The sequence below is a fragment of the Staurois parvus genome, unplaced genomic scaffold (genome assembly GCF_062004578.1).
Source record: "Staurois parvus isolate SC_StPar_1 unplaced genomic scaffold, SC_StPar_1.0 ptg000394l, whole genome shotgun sequence".
Lineage (NCBI taxonomy): Eukaryota > Metazoa > Chordata > Amphibia > Anura > Ranidae > Staurois > Staurois parvus.
The window spans coordinates 4,331,642-4,354,839 of NW_028318190.1; the positions used below are offsets into that span (position 1 = coordinate 4,331,642).

Consider the following 23,198-nt stretch of genomic DNA (forward strand, 5'->3'; position numbering starts at 1 on the left):
GCTGGTGCCCCCTGTCTTCCTTCATCCAGAGTGGGGGCACTATAATACAAGATGTGTTACTGGCTAGATCACCAGGGGAGAACCGAGAGATAAGGTCTAAAAATAAAAGAAAACTAATGCAGCCACTATATCTAAGGAGTGGTAAGATGAAAATATATTACGTTTTGGGTTTAATACGACTGTAAGGGCTTTCCACGCTTTGTAAAAAGAGGTGCATGCATCTATACTTGCTCAGTAGACCTGTCTTAAGATATTTATTTATCATTCATTTGGGTGCACAGGGTTAATTCTAATACAAGATATTTCTATAGAATATTGGATATAACACACACCCTTCCATCCTGATCCAGTTTTATTCTAGTGTCTTGGGAGAAAGAATGTCCTTTTTCTCTGAGAGGAGCAAATCCTTTTCACTAAACATTTTTCTGCTTTTATAAATGACCCTTTTCAGTTCAGTCAAACTTCTTTGCTTACCGCAAAGCCTGAGAGCTAATTTCTTGTTTTCTGGATTGGTTGATCCAGACACCCAATGTACTGTGTGATTTAGCCACAGATCACTTTACAGGTACAGAGCCATGGTACACCCATTGGTGGATCCCTGTTCAAGACTGTTCAGTCGGTATGCCCACTAGCAGGTTGCAAACTGTCTGGATGGGCATGTTCCCTGTGTCTTGCTCTGGCACACTTGATTGTGTTTGGGGGCTGCGGGGCACCTTTTGGACCACTACTGCAGTAAGGCCTTGCCCTTTTGAATCACAGACAGACATAAATTTCCCAGCACACTTGCCATCTAGCTTGCAAAAAAACAAATTGACTCTAACAATTCACATTAAAAACAGGTTTAGTTGCACACATTTCCAAATACATGTGGCAGCCTACCTCAAGGCTCCCCTGTATACTACAATCCTAACCCTATATTTTTGGGAGTCACCAAGTTGGAGCATACATAGTAGTGGATAAATTAAGGACAGGTTTTGTATAGCTGGCTTAAGGATAACTCTCACATTATCTAGAGAGTACTTTCTCCAACATGTCAGACTTGTTCACTCAAAACGCAGGGGATGCAAAATTGCTTCTTCACATTCTCCAAAGTCTGCCTCTGGCTATTCGTCGTTTATCTACTACCTGGCAATAGAGTCGAAGCGTATTGAGAGTCTCACTACCTGGAACTATTCCGACCTTCGGTTAATTGACGGTGAGTGTGGTGTACTATCAACCATCACTATATACTGCTACACACCTCACCTGAAGTCTTTCCATTATCTCTCATCTGTACCTTACACTCTTTAGTCGGCCTGTCTGCAATAACATCTATACATGGGATAACATACAGGTGAAACTCGAAAAATTAGAATATCGTGCTAAAGTTCATTTATTTCAGTAATGCAACTTAAAAGGTGAAACTGATATATGAGTTCGACTCATTACATGCAAAGCAAGATAGTTCAAGCTGTGATTTGTCATAATTGTGATGATTATGGCTTACAGTTCATGAAAACCCCAAATCCACAATCTCAGAAAATTAGAATATTGTGAAAAGGTGCAATATTCTTGGCTCAAAGTGTTCCACTCTAATCAGCTAATTAAGCCATAACACCTGCAAAGGGTTCCTGAGCCTTTAAATGGTCTCTCAGTCTGGTTCAGTAGGAATCACAATCATGGGAAAGACTGCTGACCTGACAGTTGTGCAGAAAACCATCATTGACACCCTCCATAAGGACTGTATCAAAGCACCAAAGTGCTGTATCAAAGCACATTAATAGAAAGTTATGTAGAAGGGAAAAGTGTGGAAGAAAAAGGTGCACAAGCAGCAGGGATGACCGCAGCCTGGAGAGGATTGTCAGGACAAGGCCATTCAAAAGTGTTGGGGACTTTCACAAGGAGTGGACTGAGGCTGGAGTCAGTGCATCAAGAGCCACCACACACAGACGGATCCTGAACATGGGCTTCAAATGTCGTATTCCTCTTGTCAAGCCGCTCCTGAACAACGTCAGAAGAGTCTTACCTGGGCTAAAGAAAAACAGACCTGGTCTGTTGCTCAGTGGTTCAAAGTCCTCTTTTCTGATGAGAGCAAATTTTGCATCTCATTTGGAAACCAAGGACCCAGAGTATGGAGGAAGAATGGAGAGGCACACACTGCAAGATGCTTGAAGTCCAGTGTGAAGTTTCCACAGTCTGTGTTGATTTGGGGAGCCATGTCATCTGCTGGAGTTGGTCCACTGTGCTTCATTAGGTCCAGGGTCAACGCAGCCGTCTACCAGGAGATTTTGGAGCACTTTATGCTTCCTTCCGCAGACGAGCTTTATGGGAATGCTGACTTCATTTTCCAGCAGGACTTGGCACCTGCCCACACTGCCAACAGCACCAAAACCTGGGCCAGCAAACTCACCTGACCTGAACCCCATAGAGAATCTATGGGACATTGCCAAGAGAAAGATGAGAGACATGAGACCGAACAATGCAGAAGAGCTGAAGGCCGCTATTGAAGCATCCTGGTCTTCCATAACACCTCAGCAGTGCCACAGGCTGATAGCTTCCATGCCACGCCGCATTGAGGCAGTAATTGCTGCAAAAGGGGCCCAAACCAAGTACTGAGTACATAAGCATGCTTATACTTTTCAGAGGTCCGATATTGTTCTATGTACAATCCTTGTTTTATTGATTGCATGTAATATTCTAATTTTCTGAGATTGTGGATTTGGGGTTTTCATGAGCTGTAAGCCATAATCATCACAATTATGACAAATCACGGCTTGAACTATCTTGCTTTGCATGTAATGAGTCTATCTCATATATTAGTTTCACCTTTTAAGTTGCATTACTGAAATAAATGAACTTTTGCACCATATTCTAATTTTTCGAGTTTCAACTGTATGTGTCTCAACGATACTTCATCCTTTATACCACACAGTTTTCAAGTTTTTGAAAGAACATGGAACAGTATGAATTCATTTCAACACTGTATAATTCCATGACTTTATTCCTTCGTATCACATAACTGGATATTTTCTCAACCTGCATCTTATTTTTGATGTTCCCACGTATCGGAAGCAACTAACATACCATGACATTTGCTTAGTCATACCAACTGCATTTTTCAGTTAGTCAATATGCATAAATATCATGTTATTTGTCCATGGTCATAATTTATATGTTTAATTATAGTTTCATATGAAACGTTTCAGCGCTGCACATTATTTCATACCAGTCTAAAGTGAATACCACTGAAATTTATACATGTTGCAATCCGGATTGCTTATTTTTCATTGTTTTTAAATATGTGTTCAGTGATTGTACAGTATGTGTCACCATCTACGGATATCACCTTTCTTTCCCAACATGGGATTAATAACAATATGTGATTTTACATATGAGCTACATTGCCTGGGTGATTATTGCCTACTTTGGTAGTTTGCATTCTGCAACTACAACTCTTTTTTGTTATTTCAATTGTTTTGGTTAGCACCCACACCGCTATAAGGTGCGTTCTTTGAGCTCACTACTAGGTTACCCTGCCTATATATTTTTTTGTGGTAAATTTACATTTTTGATTGTCTGCCTCTGATTTGCCCACTACTGCTTACTCTGTACATTCAGCTCTGAAGGAGAAGTGTATCCTATCCTTTTTGAAGGAGTTTGTGCTTCAGGAACCTGTCTACTGACATTTCCAGGCTTAAGTGGTTCTAAAGCCAAATCATTATTTACCTTAATGTATTCCCTGCAGTAAGGTAAAAAAAATGTTTATGGCTTTCTGTCCTATCCCCTTCCCTGTGTGAAGAGGAAGAGAGGGGATGGCTGCATCTCTTCTCCCCTCTCTTCCTTCTCACACACAACTTGAGCAGCAACAGGAGCCATTTGCTCCTGCAGCTGTCAATCAAGTGCAGTGAGGAGAAGGCAGGATGGGGCTAAGCCTTGCTGTGTGTGACTATGGAGCCAGGCTCCATAGACACAGCTCAGAAGTGAGCACACACTGTGTGCCCCCATAGCAAGTGGATTTCTATGTGGACACACAAAGAGTAGGAGCCAAGATTGCCAACGGGGGACCTGAGAAAAGGCAGTTTGGGGTTGCTCTGAGCAATACCATTTCGCAGAGCAGAGGAGTATAACATTTTTTATTATTTTCATGAAAAATACATTTACCTTCGGTAACGCTTTAAGAATACCATTTTGGTCCTTATTGACAGAGTTTGCAAATACCTAGAGCTTAAGACACCTGCATCCGAATTTCAAAGGCTCCCAGCCTGGGCTCTATCAAAAGCCCTGCCAAAACTTTCTCAGAACACTTGCTTTTGAAACTCTTTTGTATTGTGACTGGCCTAATACAGATAAGTCATTCATTCCTCTTAAGCATTTTACCCAGCAATACGCCATTGAGAAGGGGTTCCTTAGGAAGTGGCTGTTCTAGTTGTGGATCCCTTTCTTATGCAGCGACTCTGAAAGTCGCTGTGTAGGACATGTCAGTGTTTAAAGATTATGTGATTAAAAGACTGGAAGCTCTTTTCCAAGGCCCTAAAACACCCTTTTGCCCCAGCAAAAGAAAGTTCAGCCTCACACTGAAAAATCTACCTCAGAAATGTAAGAGTTCCCTTCGTATTTAATTTCACCCAGTCCTCTGGGTCCAAGTCCAACTCTGGAACTCAAATCCACCACCCAAAGCTTCGAAGTCTGCGAGCATGTACTGCTCACAACAAGAGGATGCCCCCACTGTGCAAAGTCGGGCTGTCTCAGATGCTTGGGTTACAGATAGGGCATTTTGGGTTCAAGCTAGAGTTGCAAATTCTACCTTCTCCCTGCTTCTTGTTGTCAAGCCTTTCAACATTGTCACAAAGGTGAACAGACCTCTGTGCTGCTCTGGCACAACTCCTCTGTCAGGGAGTCATAACCATTATCTTGGATAAAGAAATGTTTCAGGATTTTTACTCAAATCTATTCATCACCCTCAAAGCATAAGGTAGCATCCACCCAATTCTGGATCTAAAGTTTCTTAATGTCTTTATCCAAGCACAAAAATCCTGCAAAGAAATATTAGGTCAGTCATTACTTCCCTTGATCTGGTGGACTGCCTGACCTCTGAACATCAATGCTGTTTGCATATACCCATCTTTCCAGTGCATGAACTCTACCTGTGTTTTATAGTGGGCACGCACAGTACCAGTTTGTTGCCCTTACCTTCAGTCCATTGCATATTGAATCTTCCTCATGGTGTTAGATCCTGTTTTGCACTGCTTCATTTACAGGGCATCCCCATAGTAGGATACCTGAATGATTTTCTTCTGAGCAAACAGTCAGCATAGGCCTTGTCTGTCTATGTCCATCTAACTTTTGAGACTTTGCAGAGGTTCAGTTGGGTCCTGTCCCAAGCCATGGCATGGCTGTTGCAGCCCAGGTCCTAATGCAACTCAAGAAAAAAAAGACCAATCTCCTGCGCTCAAGAGAAGTGTACTGGCAAAAGTCAATCCACAATCTTCGGCTATTCCAATATTGCCATCGGCTTTGTTGTCCCCTACAGACCAGACAAACCCAGAGGAAAAACTGCAAAATCAAGAAACAGAGGGCACACAAACCTAGTGCATTACCTTTGTGATAGCTTTATTAATGTTAAAATAACAAATGTATAATCACAAGCAACATCATTAATAAGCCACAGCAAAGTCCACAATGTACTTAAAGCAAGCTGATGCGTTTCAGGTGGGATCCTCTCTTTTCTGGCATTCAGGACTTGTCTAGGTGACCAGGTCGCTTCAAGTACATTGTGGACTTTGATGTACTTGACACGACCTAGTTGCTTAGTCCTAGCACATCAGGGGAGATTGCTGCACTAAAATTGGATAGTTAATACAGCGGCTGCTCCTGAGCTGTCAGCTTTTTTTTTTCATGCAGCCTGCTGGTGTGAATGAAAAAAAACACAGTAGGGTGTACTAGTCTTTAGCCTATTTTCCGCACTCTATGGTATACCCCCCAGGGAATACCCATACTTGTGTCTATAGTGGAGACCAGGTGAAAGTGAGACAATACAAAATTGCAGACGAACATTCGCTCTGCTGAAGATCCACACAACACTTAGCCTTGGAGTGACGATGCATCCCTTACAGTGGAGCAGGACGCGGTTCTAACACAGATGTCTGTATCTGATTCAAGCTGTTTCAGGCATGTAACATGTGGCCTACCTGACAAAAGCAGAATCATCGTCCAGGGCTCAAAAATATCCTGTCTCTCTTCCCATTTCTCAACTTGAGCCTGATCCTGTTATGCCTGTCCAAGAGGACACAGAGACAGAAGAATAAAGAGGATATTGCAGTTTTGGAGAATGCTATGGAAGACTGCCATTATATTCAAGGGGGACTGGACGCAACATGCTTGATAATACTGAAACGCTCATTGTCTCTGTCCATAAAAGTCTTAGCGTTGGGTGGTCTGGCACTTCTCCATCTCGCCATGCACGTTTGAGTACCCACTAATTTCTGCAAAACATTCCTTGTTCGTGAGCAGATAGAATGTCCAGTATATGACAACTGGGTCACACCAGAAAGGATATTCTCTGCCTTCTATACAGTGGAAAAAGTGTGGGCTATACCTGTGGTTGATCCGGCTTTACTGTTAAGAACAAACATCTCACTGTGCATATTGAAGATGTTCCTTTTTTATAGATTCTGCAGATAGAAAGTTTGAGATGCTCCTAAAGGCTCTTTGCTCTAACAGCTGCATTAACATACACAGGATCGTACGGCTTAATGTTTGGACACCTGATACTTCCTGTAAAAGGCATCTCGCACATACTGTATGCCCTTTCAAGGAAGACGTCTGTTTGGTGAGGCACATGACCAATTTATAAAAGAGATCACTGGAGGAAATGTTTACTTCCACGAAGTAACCTCTTTCTCAGTAGCTCCTCAAAATACAGAACACCTGTCTGTTTTACCCAAGATTAAACGTCAAAGCCTAAGTTCAGTCCTTCCTTTCAGCACAAGGCTTGGCCAACAAAAGACACAAAGGCTTCCCCAAAGCCCAGTTCACATTGAAGGGGAACCCTTACTCACTCTGCCCCTCAGCACTTTAATTTTTCAAATCAACCAAGAACTGTTGGATGCAAAAGCCTTTGAAACACCTCTTGTGCCAGGGAGTTGTTGTACCAGTACCTCCACAAGACCGGTTCAAAGGTTTCTACAGTACCAAAGCCCAACAGTGATATTTACCCTATTTTTGACCTAAAATCTCTCAACAGATTCCTTCAAATCCCTAAATTCTTGGCATCAGTGAATATCCAAGATGCCTAGCTGCATGCTCCTATTTACCCACCTCAGAAATTTCTGCATTTTACAGTGGCAGAAAATCGTTTCCATTTTCTCGCACTGCCCTTCAGTCTATAGTCTGCTGCTCTTGCTCAGAACCCAGAGCATTCAATTCAAGGGAGGGGGGGAAGGGGGTGGAGGGTACCTAGTTTTTGTTAGGGCAGGTCTCATCATTGGAGCAGAGCAGGCTGAATTCCCAGCATAGCTTGAGAACTGACCACAGTGGGTTCTCCTGCTTAGTGTGGTCAGTTTTTAATAGGAAAGCAGAAGAACTGACTGGAACACCAGGGATTTCACACAAAGGAAGCAATACAAAGAGAACAGGATACTTTTTCACACAAGTACATGGTGCAACAGGTACGTATCAGGAATATGAAATGTTGGATTTACGTGTCCATCAATGAACTCCAAGAAAAGGAAGTACAAAAATATAGTTGCAGTGTGCTAAGTAATGTGCAAGTTTAACATGTAGAGCCCATTCACACTAGGAACTGCACGTGAATTGCAGTTTAAAAGGCCTGAAATTGCACCGTAACAAAAGTAATGCATTCACTCATTTTGGATACACACTGCAACCAGATTGCATGGTACTTTTGTACCTTGTGATCCAGTGTGGCCAAAGGCACTGGGTTTGCAACCTACGTTTGGGATATCATTAACTTTGCACTGACACCCACTGCAGAGCCAAGGGCAGTGCATTTTGAATGCAGTACAGGAAACCAGCACAGAACACGGGTTTCCTGCACTGCATTCTAGTGTGAACAGGCCGTTAGGAGTATTTTTTTTAGTTCTCACAGATATTACAATAATATTATCGGATTTTCTTTTCAGAAGACCAGTGCCCTCTTCTTTTTTTTTTTTTTTTTTTTTTATTCTTTAGGTATTATACAGGTTGAAAATCTACTTCCCAGATTGAGTTGCTGGCTCACAATCCTGCCTTTGTAGTTCCTGACATTGTTCACAAATGCCTTATACAGACAAGCTTCTTGCTGCAGCCTCTCACCTTGTACCTTATGAAAGTTTGCAGTATTAGGAAATCCTTCCTGAGTGTTCAGCCTAATCAAAGTAATTGACTGGTTTGCTCAAGGATGGCTTTTCAAAAAGAAAAAAAAAAAAGTACCACAGTCTTGCTGTCTGCTGTGACATGTTAGAAATGTATTTGTGCAGATTTTTAAAGTTACTGAAAGTCCACTTTAAATAATGTAAACAAGCATAGGACTGTTAATGTAGGTATATAGGGGTTGCATAGTTCAAGCTCAAGTCTTCTAGATCTGTGGTCTGCAGCCTGTGGCTGGGGGTCAGCTGCGTCCTTTTGCTTGCCTTTAGTGCCCCTTTGGGCAATGTTCCTCCCACTGAAATTGACAATAAGGCATAATTCCTGCTACTGACACCAACAGTGGGGCACTGTTCCTCCCACTAACACCAATAATGGGGTGCTGTTCCTCCTCATTACATTAATTCATTTTGTAAAGCGCTGCACAAACTGTTGGCACTATATAAATCCTGTATAGTAGTAATAATTCGGTACTATTCCTTTCACAGACACCAATGATGACACACAATTTCTCCCACTGACACCAGCAATGGGGCATTATTGCTCTCAGTGTCACCAATGATGGGACACTATTCCTTAACACCATTGATGGAGAACTATTCCTGCCAATGATGGGGCACTATTCCTCTCTCGGAAAAAAATGATAGTGCACTATTCCCGTCGTGGAAAAAATTATGGGGCAATATAACTCTCACGAACACCTTTGAGGGGGTACTATTCCTCCCTCTGACACCAAGTGTGGGGCTCTATTCCTTTCATTAACACCAACGATTGGGCGTTGTTCACTCCCACCAATGCCACGACATTTTTTGCCTTTTTCTTGAGGACTTCACGCCTTGTCATCTACTTTGTATCCTTGAAAACACAAAATATACTTAAAAAAAAAAAGAATGTTTGGAGACCCCTGTCACGATCGTGGCGTCAGACCCCAGACCTTCTCACCAAACTCGTGACCAAAGGACTAGCCGATCTAAAACCGCTATGTCACGTGCGTAACAATGCCACACCCAGCTGCACCCTGCACAACAATTTTTCAGCTAATTGGACCATAATCGATGTACCGGCAGCCTCAGCGATTGTTACTGGGTCAGGTTAATTACGCAATTACCCTTCACACTGCCACCACCTCCTTTTTGTACAGAGAAAGAGGAAACGCGGCGATATCCGCAATAACACTGTAATGGTTGAGGTAATCGTCTGTATAACACAGTTATACAGAGGGTTAAACAAACACAGTAGCATTCTCTTTAGAGGCAGGAATTCATAAATTGCAATACAGAGCTATAGAAACAGTTCAACACTTTCAGAAGGAAAGATTTATTACTAAAAGGTCAAACAGGTGCAATAAAAATATGTAACTAAGATATATATATATATATATATATATATATATATATATATATATACACAGAGACCAACAGCACAGCAAAGAGATATCAGAGAGAGATATCTCCCTTAACTCATATTTTGGCCCATAACTTTCCATCTGCACCAGTGACATTCCACCCGCGGGTAGATTATTAGACAGACACGTCTGAGGATTTATTAGATATGAATTATGAAATTATACACTGAACGGTTCATGAGATCTATTTGTCGGGTTTCCCTTGTATTCAAGACAATGCGAGTGACCTACCAAACTGTTCGCCTTTTTGTGGCCAATGTGACGATATGTCCGGTTTTTATGTAAGTCTCTCATATTCCAAGATATGAGACATAGGGGAAAAATGGATTTTAACAAAGGTTATCTGGTCACGCCTTCCTTGGAATGTCTTGAACTCTGAGGAAAGCTTGCCTTATCTTGTACGAGGTGTTACATTTTACAGGTTCTTCGGACAGCTAGGCCCCAGCTCCCTTGGGGACTTTATAGCTCCTAGCTCCCTGCTGGGCCCTGGCCTCCTGTGACCTCCTAACACACATACACACTGGCCAAATGTCCCTGTGACTCTCAGAAAGGGAGGGGGAGAATGAGGGGGAAGTATGTTTATCAGGATGGTTAACCCCTTTGCCAAGATTGAGGTTCTTAACAAAATGGAGGCCTGCGTCAGTCTCTGGGTATACGCTGTTCCAACCCCTGTTCTACATCATCCTGTGAGTTACAAAACTGGGCTTCTTTATCATACAGATACTTATTTTGCCCAACCCTTCCATCTGCCAAGGTATTATCAACCTTGTGTTGGTCAGTTAATAAGATAAATGTCCTTACTGAAAAGTAGTTCATTAGGTGGGGGGAGTAAGTGAAAACATCTGCTTCTTAGCTGATGTTGGTATTTGCATAGGGGCTCCAAAGGCACTGTAGAAAATGGAAACTGTAGACACATATACTCCAATCAGCCATAACATTTTGATCACTGGCAGTTAAAATGAATAACATTGATTATCTTGTTACAATGGCATCTGAAAATGGGTGGGATATGTTAGGCACCAAGTGAACATGTTATCCCTTGATGTGTTGAAAGCAAAAAAAGGGCAAGCATAAGGATTTGAGTGATTTTGACAAGGGGCACATTGTAATGGCTCAACAAACGGGTCAGATCAATTTGAAAACTGCAGCTCTTGTGGGATATTCCCAGTCTGCAGTGGTCAGGACCTACCAAGAGTCACCATAGCCACCTCCTAACCATTTTCTCTACAAGAATACAGATAAAGGTATTATTAAAGTAAAAAAGCAGCAGGGCAGTTCCACATAAAATCCAGCCCTTAACTTTTAAAAGAACTTGTTACAAAGCCTTTTCTACTGGTTGAAAAGTTGTGAAATAGGGCCTTCAAATTTATTGCAATTGGCGATGGTGCCCCAGTATGCAGTATATAGTTTAAGAGGCACAGAATGACCACTTCCTAATGAGGCTTTTCATGCAAGCTTCTTGACAATTTCACATTAAAGTTAAATTAATTTACCCTATGTTTCTTTCCAGGCTCCCTGGCCAATAAGGTGAAAAGAAAGGACACTCTGGCAATGAAGCTTGGTGGAAAAGCCAGTTCACAGGATCCCAGTACTGAGTTACCTCAGCGAAGTAGGGAAGAGTGGAATCAAATCCGACAACAGATTGGTTCACAGCTGAATCGAAGACTTAGTCAAAGACCTACTGCAGAGGAGCTGGAGCAGCGGAACATTTTGCAACGTAAGTTAAAGTGGGAGTATAAACCGATGCATAGTTAATGTTATGAGAGGTATAAAAAACAAACTCTTGGAAAGGAGGCTAGAAAAAAAACAGTATGACAATTGTAATGACATCAGAGTTAAATGGTATATTCTAAACTAATATGTAACAAGAAACAGAAGGAATGCTTAATATATAGGTTTTAAGTACTAGCAGGAGATATAGTAGAAAAGACTCCAAAAAGTCAGGTGTCATTGGTTAATGTAAACCTGACCATGGTACAATTTGCCGATACTGCTGTACTTGAGGCACCTTGTGATCTTCAAAACAATAACTTAGTTTCTTAGACTGTACAAAGAGCCTTTACTTTTTCCAAGTTGACTTTATGTATCACATCCTCTTGGCACTCTGTTCTGTTCTTTGCCATTTGAATCTCAGACCTTCAGTTGGGAGTAGTGGTCTCAGAATTTGACAGTTTTACAACAGCGATTGAACTTTGCGCTAGAAAAGGCCAGAGCTTCATATTTTAGAGCTATATACAGCCTCAGCCCAAAACACGAGGGGTTTTACATGGATCAGTTTGGACTAACACAAGATGCAGGCACTGTTACCTTAGACACTTTGAAGGCCATATAATCAATACTGTAAAGAAGGACTCCATCTAAGAATTAAATTCGGGTTTAGGAGGAAAATTGGCAGCAGAATCCTTCCTCTGAGCTTTTTCGAAGGATTTTAAGGCCTGGTTTGCACTACATGCGTTTCAGTTGCGTTTTTTTCTGCATCCAAAACGCACAGAAAGTAGGTTATATGGTTGTCAATGTGTACTTCACATCAGTGCTTGCAGTTCCAGTGCATTCCAGGTGCAGAAAAAAAAGTAGAACAGGCTGCATTTTGTCTGCACAGAACTGTATTGGAACGCAGTAAAATGCACGGAACACACATGTCCCTATTTAAATTGAAGAAAAAGAGGAAAAATTAACTGTAATGTATAAAAAAAACACACTGGAACACGTCAAAAATGCACCAAAAACTCATCCAGAACACTTCTGGACTGCATTTCTATAGTGTGAACCACCCTTAAAGGAAAGAGGAGCAACTGTAGATAGATGTTCTGTAGCTTTGTTCCTAATGCCAGCATCTCATCAACTGACAAGCCACATTAGCATCAAGGGACTACACTTTCTACCAGTTGGAAGAATAATTCTCACTGAATTTTAAACAGGAATAACACAATATATTGCCTTTAAGCTTGAAAATTGTGCAGGGGTCATTATGATCTCACTGTGGTGTATGTAATTTTAGGGGCCATGCACACTGGGCTTAAAAAAATGCCAGTTCTTTTGGCAGAAAAAAACACTCATATAGAGCATTTTTGTACAGACGTTTAGAAGCGTGTTTTTTTTTTTTTTGTTTTTTTTTTTGTTTTTTTCTGCCTGAAAATTCTACTCAAAATGCAAACCAGAAGGTTTTTTTTTCTGTATCTAAACGCTGAACTTAAAGTATGTCTTTAAATGTCCTAATGTGCATGGACGTATTGGATAACATTGAGCTGCTTCTACAAGTAAAACACAAAACTCCTGTAAAAGCAAGTGTTTTTTAATCCCAGTGTGTATGGACCCTTAATCACTTTTAGACTGACAATTTCTGTTTTAATAGGTGTTTACAGATCTTATGGTGTAAGAATAAACCTGTTTATTTTCCAGAAAAAAATGAAGCAGACCGGTTAGCAGAGAAACGTGAAATAAAGAGGCGACTGACACGCAAGGTACTCATCTAGTGGCTAAATATTTATAGTATGCTTGTTCAAAATTCATTCTTGTTTAGTCATACAATTCTTTGCTCAGTATATCAACACTGGAGTTACTGTATAGCAAGACAAATCAAGCAAGACGCTATAGCCAGCAGCTGTTTTTTACTTCAGTTTTATGAGAGCCAATTCACACTAGTGCGTTGATCTGCGTTTTAGCGCAGCTGTAAAACGCAGATCACCAGAAGGACATCTGAAAAACAATTTCCAATGTGTTCTATTCACACCATAATGCTGCAAGGACCCGCGTTGCGCTAAAATGCAACATGTATGCATTTTAGGGCTACAGATGTAAGCAGATGTCAACACAATGCACAGGATATCCTGTGAAAATACAGTATGCTTTAACGCACACTAAAATGTATGTCAACGGACATCAAAAATGTATGTCAGTGGATGTCAAATGGATGTCAATGGATGTCAGTGCTTGACTAAATGGATGGAAACATACATCCATTTTCTATACATTTTAGCGTAAGTCAGTGTGAATTGGCCCTGAATGTGGCAATAATAGTAAACAGTATTTTATATTCTTTCTCTCTTGTATCTATCCATAGCTAAGTCAAAGACCTACAGTGGCAGAGTTGCTGGAAAGAAAAATCCTTAGGTTTAATGAGTATGTAGAGGTGACAGATGCTCATGATTATGACAGGAGAGCTGATAAACCCTGGACCAAGCTTACCCCTGCTGACAAGGTAAGGAGCCTTTATCAAGTTAGATACACCATAATGTCTTATTAATTAACCAGGCTTAGATCCATCTATAATATTTGCTAACATGGATTTCAAGGATTTTGAACACAAACCTCACTGGTTGTGGGAGCCCAGGGTTTGGTCTTTGAAGTGGTTCTAAACTCCAAAAATTTTTTACCTTAATGTATTCCCTGAATTAATGTAAACATGTTTTACATCTTGCTGTTCTCCCCCGCTTCCTTAAATATTTACCCTCAATCATAACCCAATTCATTACATTTTGCAATAAAGGCAGTACCTGTAAAGAAGATTCAAACTTTTTATTTCTCCCATTGCCTGCACCACAGAATGCTGATTTTTTTTTTTTTAAGAGAAATCCTCCTCTGAAGTCTGTTCTGAAACCAGCATTCCAGGAGTTTCAATCTCATGTTTCCCCCCGCTGTGCTTATTAATTCCTCCAATTAACTTCTAAGTCACTACTGTGTCCTCTAGTATCATAGCGGTTGGTGGTGGACAAAGGAGATCGACACTGCCCAAAGTGTCGGTTTTAGAAGAGACTTCAGCAGAAGCAGCATTTTGTGCAACACACAACAGAAAGATAAGTATTAAGGCTTGTATTCAACCAGATCCATTATAGCCATTCTTCACCACAGAAAATGTATGGGCCTCAGTGAACATCAAAGATGCTTACACTTGCATGTTCCTATTTTACAGTGCATCAGCAATTTCTTTGTTTTGCCGTGGGTTCTCAGCACTTTTAGTTTGTGGCCCTACCATTCAGTCTGTCCTCTGCACCATGTGTTAACTAGAGTTCTGGTCCCAATGCTAGCGGTACTGTACTCTCCCTGTTGTGTGGTCACCTGCTGTGTGAGAAGTTGGCACAGGCCCTGGCTGACAATATAGCTTAAACTGTTCAGACCTTTATAAGTTTTTGGTGAGTCCTGAGCCTTCAGAAGTTAGCACTCAAGCCGATTTGTTGCTTGAAATGACGGGGTCTAAACATAGCTCAAGTTATGTTGGCTCAAGCCAGAGTTTTTCTTCCCTAGGAGAAACTTTAGACTCTGCACTCCCAGACTCTTACTCTTAAGGCTAGAAGTCACCCAAATTTCCACTTTTGCATGAATTCTAGAGTTGATGATAGTCTCATTCGAACCAGTTATATTTCTCTGGTTCCAGTCCAGACCTTTATATCTCATCATCCTGTCATCATGACCTTCCTACTTGCCCAAAAAGCTGTGGAGTTGGGGGAAGTCCCACCTTCCAGTGTGCTAGACACCCTGTCAGTGCAGAGGGGCTTGGAAATTAGAGCAATATTATCTCCTGATCAATATTCTGGAACTTCAGGGGACTTGGTTGTCCCTGCAACTCTAGATAAAATAATGCACAGCGCTAAAATAGGTACATAAAAGCATCAAAAGCAATCAAATAATATATGATATATAAAATGTGATATATAAATAGTTCATAAAGTGACTATCAGTGCATATAGGAATCCTGCGTTCATCTAGAATTCGGAGCTTGTGCAATCAGGTATAGGAGAAATGCGCACTCACCGGAACGCATAATAAAATGCGCATTTGTATATTAAAATCCTGATGTCATCCAAATCTGGGCAGGAATAGGGTTAAATCCCTCACCGGATGGGTATGGATCCTGGGGCCTCTGATGTGAACCAGTAGGGTGCCAGAGATCCCTTTAAGGGATGGATGGGTTAGCTCACCAGATGTACAGGGGCTCCCTCTCTGGAAACTGGATGCTAGGTTATCAGCAAATTAATACTCCCCAGGGGAGTTAAAGTAGAAGAGTACCCATAGTTTAGTAAGGCTTGTTTATTAGGGAAAAACATCTAGGTAAAGGTATCCGGTATCCAGGTAAAAAATTACATCCAAGGTAAAGTGACTGTGTGTAGTATAGGTAATGGGACTAACCGTCCTGAATCAAAGATGGCCGCCGGAGCTCCACGTTGCTCCGGCGGTGTGATGTCATGGCGTTATTGGCTCCTCCTACGCGTTTCGTGCACCCGCACGTCATCAGGGGTGAACAACAATAACGCCAAGCCGCGTGCCGTCAGTTTATATAGGCAATGGCGCATACATATACCGCAGGTGCCATCTTTTAGGAGACCAATTCTAGTGCGCACGCATCTTTTAGGAGACCAATTCTAGTGTCCCTGCAACTCTGGCCACCCTGGTTGGAAGGACATTAAAAACCAGATTCACACTGGGTTGATAGTCCCTATGCCCAGAGGTGTTCCAGGACTTGTGTCACAGGTGGAGGCCATTGGAAGGTGGACCACTTGGCCTCCAGGTTCAACAACAAACTGGATAGCTTTGTATCCAGGTGCAGATATCTTCTAGCAGAAACAGTGGATGCTCTAATGGCTTGGTGGGATCATTACATTTTGAGTTGCGTCTTTCTTCCTCTGAAACCCCTTCCTTGTATGCTGTAAAAGATCAAGATGGAGGGTATTTGGTTGATCTTCTCATCTCTGATCTGGCCCAGATGGATGTGCTGCTGAGTAAGTGCTTTTCTGCAGCAGGCAACTGTTTCCCAGATTTGCAAGGCTGCCACCTGGTCTTCTATCACATGTTCTCTACGCTTTAGCAGAGGGATGTTAAAGCTTTTCCTGATGACAATTTTAGATTTTAGGTGGCTCTTTAAGCTGCAGGCATCTCCAGTTGCTGTTTTCTTGTGTGGGCCTTTAGTTCTGTTGCTGGTGCCAACTTCTAAATTGGAATGACCCCCAACAGTCTCTGAATTCCTTTATAAAATGGAATGTAGAATTTTTCTACTACCCATAAAAGACATTTCTTGGCATTCTTTGAGGGGCACAGGTCCAACCCCTTTGTGTCTATAACCATGCTCTTGGTACTGCTTTTCCACCAAACTGAGTAAAAGGAGTTATAGTGGAATGATCTCTCTTTTTTTACTTGTGTTCAGTCCTCCTGTATGTAGCTGTATAACCCAACAATCTCTAAATGACTTTGTCCTTTAATGAACCCTAAGAAATACACTGCTCAAAAAAATTAAAGGAACACTTTGAAAACACTTCAGATCTCAATGGGGAAAAGTATCATGCTGGCTATCTATACTGATATGGACTGGGTAATGTGTTAGGAATGTAAGGATGCCCCATCGTTTGATGGAAATGAAAATTATCAACCTACAGACGACTGAATTCAAAGACACCCCAAAAATCTAAGTGAAAATATCCTGCAGCAGGCTAGTCCATTTTGCTGAAATTTCATTGCAGCAACTCAAAATGGTACTCAGTAGTTTGTATGGCCCACACGTGCTTGTGTGCATGTCTGACAAGGGGCATGCTCCTAATGAGACGATGGATGGTGTCCTGGGGTATTTCTTCCCAGATCTGGACCAGTGCATCATTGAGCTCCTGGACAGTTTGAGGTGCAACCTGGCAGTGTTGGATGGAGCGTTGGATGGAGCGTTGGATGGATCGAAACATCCCAAAAGTGTTATTGGATTTAGTTCAGGCGAGCATAGAGGCCATTCAATGGTATCAATTCCTTCATCTTCGAGGAACTGCCTGCACACTCTCGTCACATGAGGCCGGGCATTGTCGTGCTCCAGGAGGAACCCAGGACCCACTGCACCAGCATAGGGTCTGACAATAATTCCAAAGATTTCATCCCAATACCTAATGGCAGTCAGGGTGCCATTGTCTAGCCTCCATGGATATGCCTCACCAGACCATCACTGGCCCACCACCAAAGCGGTCATGCTAAACGATGTTACAGGCAGCATAACATTCTCCACGGCTTCTCCAGACCCTTTCACGTTTGTCACATGTGCTCAGGGTGAACCTGCTCTCATCGGTGAAAAGCATAGGGCGCTAGTGGTGCACCTGTCAATTCTGGTGTTCAATGGCAAATGCCAATCGAGTTCTATGGTGCCGGACAGTGAACATAGGGCCCACTAGGGAACGTCGGACCCTCAGGCCAGCCTCTTGAAGTCTGTTTCTGATTGTTTGGTCAGAGACAGTCACACCAGTGGTCTGCTGGAGGTCATTTTGTAGGGCTCTAGCAGTGCTCATCCTGTTCCTCCTTACACAAAGGAGCAGATACCGGTCCTGCTGATGGGTTAATGACCTTCTTCGGCCCTGTCCAGCTCTCCTAGAGTAACTGTTTGTCTCCTGGAATCTCCTCCATGCTCTTGAGACTGTGCTGGGAGACACAGCAAATGTTCTGGCAATGGCATGTATTGATGTGCCATCCTGGAGGAATTGGACTGCCTGTGCAACCTCTGTAGGTACAGGCATCGCCTCATGCTACCAGTAGTGACACTGACCCTAGCTAAATGTAAAACTAGTGAAAACAGTCAGAAAAGATGAGTAGGGAAAAAAATGTCAGTGGCCTCCACCTGTAAAACCATTCCTGTTTTGAGGGTTGTCTCATTGTTGCCCATCTAGTGCACCTGTTTTTCATTTTATTGCTCTGATTAAAAAGTGTTCCTTTAATTTGTTTGAGCTGTGTATTTTGTGATAAGTAAAAAAAGCCCATTTTTAAGTATGTTTGGCATCATGCGTCACTGCAAAGTTGATTCCCTGGAGATCCTGGCAGTAACAGCACATTGTTTCAAGATGACTACATTAAGCCACTGCCTCCTAAATCACATTGTGAGTCTGCTGTGCAAGCTCATTTGGTTGGCTGCTGGGCTGCCTTTGTGGTCTACCTAGATCTGATAGGCCCAACAGCCAACTGAAACAGCTATAACAATGCTGCTGCTGTTTATTATTTGCTTGGGAAAACTGTGAAGCATGCACCGAAGATGCCAAACATACTGAAAAATAGATTTGAAAAATTACGTATACTTTTTTGTTAGATTATTTTTTGAGAAAGAAACTAAACTGTCTTTACATTTTGTTTTTTTAAAGAGGTAGAAAACAACATACAGAAAAAAGAGAAGAGCCCCCTTTCCCTTCTTTCCCTTAGATGATAGATAAGACATACAGGTAGAAAATGTTGTGACATTTGACATAGGCTCTGGCCTCCTTACCCCATACACCTGCTATAGATCAGAAAAGTAGTACTGCAAATTAAAAATGAACACCAGGAGCTCACAGACATGATTTTGTGCATGGGCCTACAAGCAGTTTTAGGCATGATTTTGTACTAGGCTTTTGCAGAACAACCAAATCAGGTATATACACCTGAACAATCATAATACACCTTTAGGCCTCGTGCAAACAGGACATTTTTGCAGCCACTTTTTGGGGCGTCAGGCAGTTTTTACTGCTTCCATTTGCCCCTCCATGTTATCCTATGTGTCCATGCACACAGACGTTTAGAAGCTTTTAGTGGCAGGGGCATTTACCAGCAGGAATTAAAACCCAGGACCAGTGCATCCAGAAGCAGCAGCGTTTTGGCAGAAAAAAAAAAATTGACATGTCTAAACACGTTAGCGCTAGGCACATTTAGTGCTTGAGCATTCGTTACAATTAACGCACAAGCGCTTGACTCCTGTAAATTGTTCTTAACGCTTGTACAAGCATCGGGTGTTTATTCTGCCAAAACATTGTCGGGAGGAGGAGTGTTTTCAAAACGTCCTGTGTGCATGAGACCTTAAAGATATCGTATTGTGTTTTTTGGTAATTTCTCTGTGACTTTACACATGCAAAAAGGTGCGGGAGACAAACGTCTATTAACAGCTGAAATCCTGGCTAGACAGATATTGTCTAAATACTAGAGGCATGTATATTCTTCTTTGAATTTTGTCCTTTGTGCAATTCTCCCAGATCTAAGCAGTAATCCAAATAGGAATAGACCTATACATTTATGGTACCATTGTATTTTGTTAATAAAAAGAACTTTTAAGTGGTTGTAAACTATTACATATACCCAGTGAACGGACTAGCCTCAGGTGATACTTGTTTATCAGGTGTACCTGTCTATATGCAGGCCTCTGTTATCCAGAGCTGTTGAAAGTACAGAATTTATACAGCTTATCTGAGCTTTCAGAATATGCACAAACACACACAAACAGAGCTGAGGCCGTCAATCACAGGCCATGTGCTCGAGCTCCCACCCATGTTACTTTTTTACTGCTTGGTGTCAGGAAAACTTGTTAGCAGTAACTCATGCAGATAGAGGAAGGAGCTAGCAGACAGAAATGAGAAATTACATTTAGTGCTCTAGTTTGAGACAAGTACACACTTTTAGAGGAATATGCTTTGTTTATATTTCATGTTAGAGGTTTACAATCACTTTGAATGTGTCTTATGGTGACAGTCGGTTATATTGATACATCCTTCGTAGAGAGCAACTGACTATATACTATTTGAACCTCCCAGTTCAGCATGGGACAATAAAAAGGTTCTCAGAATAAAATTAGAAACAATTTGGTTCATATGTGCAGTAAGAACAATGTATCCTTAAACCCCATTTAAAGTAAGGTATATTATGCTTTACATTTGTTAGATTTTGTTTAATTATACAGTTTACTCATGAGTTGGTAGAATTGTTAGAGCCTGGCAGTCAACAGGAAGTTGGCTAGTCCTGAGTTCCTTGGGCAAAGCAACATTTTTGGCTTTCAGTAAAACAAGTTCCTTTGTCTTGCAGGCAGCAATTCGTAAAGAACTGAATGACTTCAAGAGCACGGAAATGGCTGTTCATGATGAAAGCAGACACTATACACGGTGAGTCCTTTCTTGAGCCCACAGTTGTACTTTGTAAGTTAATATCTGTGCAGTACAACTTACCATGTTTCTTCTCCAGGTTCCATCGGCCCTAATCACTTTGCTTTTAGACAAGAGAACTTTTAGGGGCCAGAAGCACTTACCTGAATATCCATGAGTTGTGCCAATCACAAGCCTGCCCTTCCACTGATGTACCTCATTCCTGCACCTGCATTGGTTTTGAAGATATCAGAGTGGTTCCACGTGTTTCACATTTTTTTTTATCACAACCTTTTAATTCTCATGTAGGTTGGGCTTTAGAAATGTTATTAGAACACTGTACACCCCAATCGGTGCTAAACTGCTAACCTTTTTCAACATTCATCATTTCCTCGAAGGCCTTCTTCTCTGGTGTCTTATAAGTTCACAGTGCCTTAATTCAGTTGTTCAAGAATCTAGGGCTGGCCCTACCTTTTTTATATTGTTTCATCTGCTGTATTTTTGATTCAGGTGGACCCCCTTTGCTCTTTGTAGCCATGAAAGGTTTGGACTACCTGTATATATGCAGGTCTTCCCTAGTTTCAAGGTATCTCTCAGGAATTGGCAGTATGTAGTTTGTTTTTGATTTCAACTGTTTTTTATTAGTTTTTGCCGAGTGACCATTGTTCTAAATATGGCTGCTGATCATAGCATCTGCTCGCCTTGTATCACCAACAGTAAAGTGTTGGTCCACCCAACATGAATATTCTAGTTTTTGTAGATACAGAATTTATTTCTCCTGGGCTTTAGTGGCAAAGTCTTCCCAGGCCAGGACACCTTTAATGACATTTAGGAGAGGTTTGCACTATCCCTGTTTGGATCGAAATGGGAGCACCTAAAAGCAGGACCAGAGACATTCATGAGTTCATGGAGGGCGGAAACAGAGCCGTGAACTACAGAGGGGGGCACTCTTCCTATTTGACTTTTCAAGAGGTCTAGCCAGCAGGTGAATAACCCTACTAGACTCTGCCTATGATTAAAATAACACATTAGGGTTGAATGACCCTTTGAATATTTTTAAGAGGTCCTCACTATACCATGGTCCTAAACTTAATCACAACATACTGAGCCAGTATTTCCATAATATGTAAAGTTTGTATTGTCTGAAAGGGGTTTTTATTTTTGTTATCAAAGTGGTCCCTGATCCAGGCCACTCAATCTGTAATACAGTAAAGAGGCAAGTCTCTGCTTGCCAGTCTTGGGATGTGGTCAATCCTCATTCTGATTTATTCAAACCTGTAGGAGTGGTAGTATATCTAACTGGACTATAGAAGTCCATAAAGCCTCTGTTATCATAAATGTCATTGCCTGGAAACAGAGTTTTTAGGGTGAGGAAAGAACAGATTTTTAGTGTGTAGTAACAGTTTGAATCAACAGTCTATGTTTTGAAGCAAAAAAAAAACCCTTAACAAAAAAATGTAACCACTTTTATATTTCTACTTGCACATATTTAACACCCTGTCTGACGCATTCTGCTAGAGATCAGGTATTAAGAGTATCAGATAAGAAGCATAACTATTCTCAGTACTCTTATGCAGATAAAACACTATGCCTTACTGTAAACTGTTAACATGATTTAGTAAAATATTTTCTGGGAGATACTATATGTATATATATGTACCATACGTCTCTGACATTGCAAGGGAGACCTCATGACTGGAACATTTTTTCTGAATGTGTGTATGTATGTGTATATATGTGTACTTGGACTGGATCAGCATCTGTATATCAGCTTGTCTTGATCTGATTTTTAACAGTGAGAATAAAATATTTTAGGCAAAGCATGACTTTGAGAGTTTTTTTTATTATCATTTAGGATCTCTTCAATTATTTATAGGTTTTTTTATGCTTTTTGCTATCTTCTGTCGTGAAACTATTGCAAGATGTCCCCTTCCTTATTGCTTAAATTACAGAGCCTTTATATTTACTGTTTGTCTTTGCCAAATGTCTCTGTAATTTACTCATTAATTCATTTCTACCACCAACTCTGTGGAGAGGCCTATCATTATTTTCCTCTGGCATTCCAACTGATCGGTACAATATTAGCTTTGATTGTAATCCATGTTGCTGGGGCAAAATAATATAATAAAATCTAATCTGCTCCATACTGCATTTTGGTCCTCATTTGCATATCTGCCCTGATAGTGACTTTCTAGCTTCCACCTTTCTTTTCTTCCACCTCAGTACCAGACGTTCCTCTCTGGCTAGTGATGTAGTACTTAAGACTTCTAACTGCGCACTTCCAAGAATGCGAGCTGATTGTTCGCTGTCTCACCTGTTGGGCCTGGGTTATTGCAAATCTTTCCTCCGGACACGCTGATCCCCTTCAGTCCACATCCATTAAGCGGAGTATTCTGCCCCCTAGTAATTCAAACAATGAGTACAATATAGCCAGTATGTGGCAAGAAGTTGAAGAGTTAACTTCACCAAATTTTGTCAGCGAGAAATCTTCAGTCACCTCCTCTAAAATATCGAAACCTCCCTTGCATTTTGAAAATGTAAATGCAGAAGGTATTTTAGAATGTAACCTGTGAATATAGTAATGGGAAAGAAAGGCAGAGGAACTTTTACAGTTGGTAGCA

The 23,198-nt window shown here is 41.3% G+C and overlaps 1 protein-coding gene across 5 annotated transcripts in view; it reads left to right on the forward strand.

Annotated features, from left to right (window-relative positions):
• Positions 1–22,397, forward strand: part of PHACTR4 (phosphatase and actin regulator 4) — a 134,883-nt gene extending 112,486 nt beyond the window's left edge. For all 5 annotated transcript variants that reach the window (XM_089686260.1, XM_089686259.1, XM_089686262.1 and 2 more), the window contains 5 exons: positions 11,259–11,465; positions 13,148–13,209; positions 13,809–13,946; positions 20,522–20,598; positions 20,678–22,397. In XM_089686260.1, coding sequence (XP_089542386.1) covers positions 11,259–11,465; positions 13,148–13,209; positions 13,809–13,946; positions 20,522–20,598; positions 20,678–20,693 — 500 coding nt within the window. In that variant the 3' untranslated portion in view covers positions 20,694–22,397. The remainder of the gene's footprint in view (positions 1–11,258; positions 11,466–13,147; positions 13,210–13,808; positions 13,947–20,521; positions 20,599–20,677) is intronic.
• The last annotated feature ends 801 nt before the right edge of the window (positions 22,398–23,198 follow it).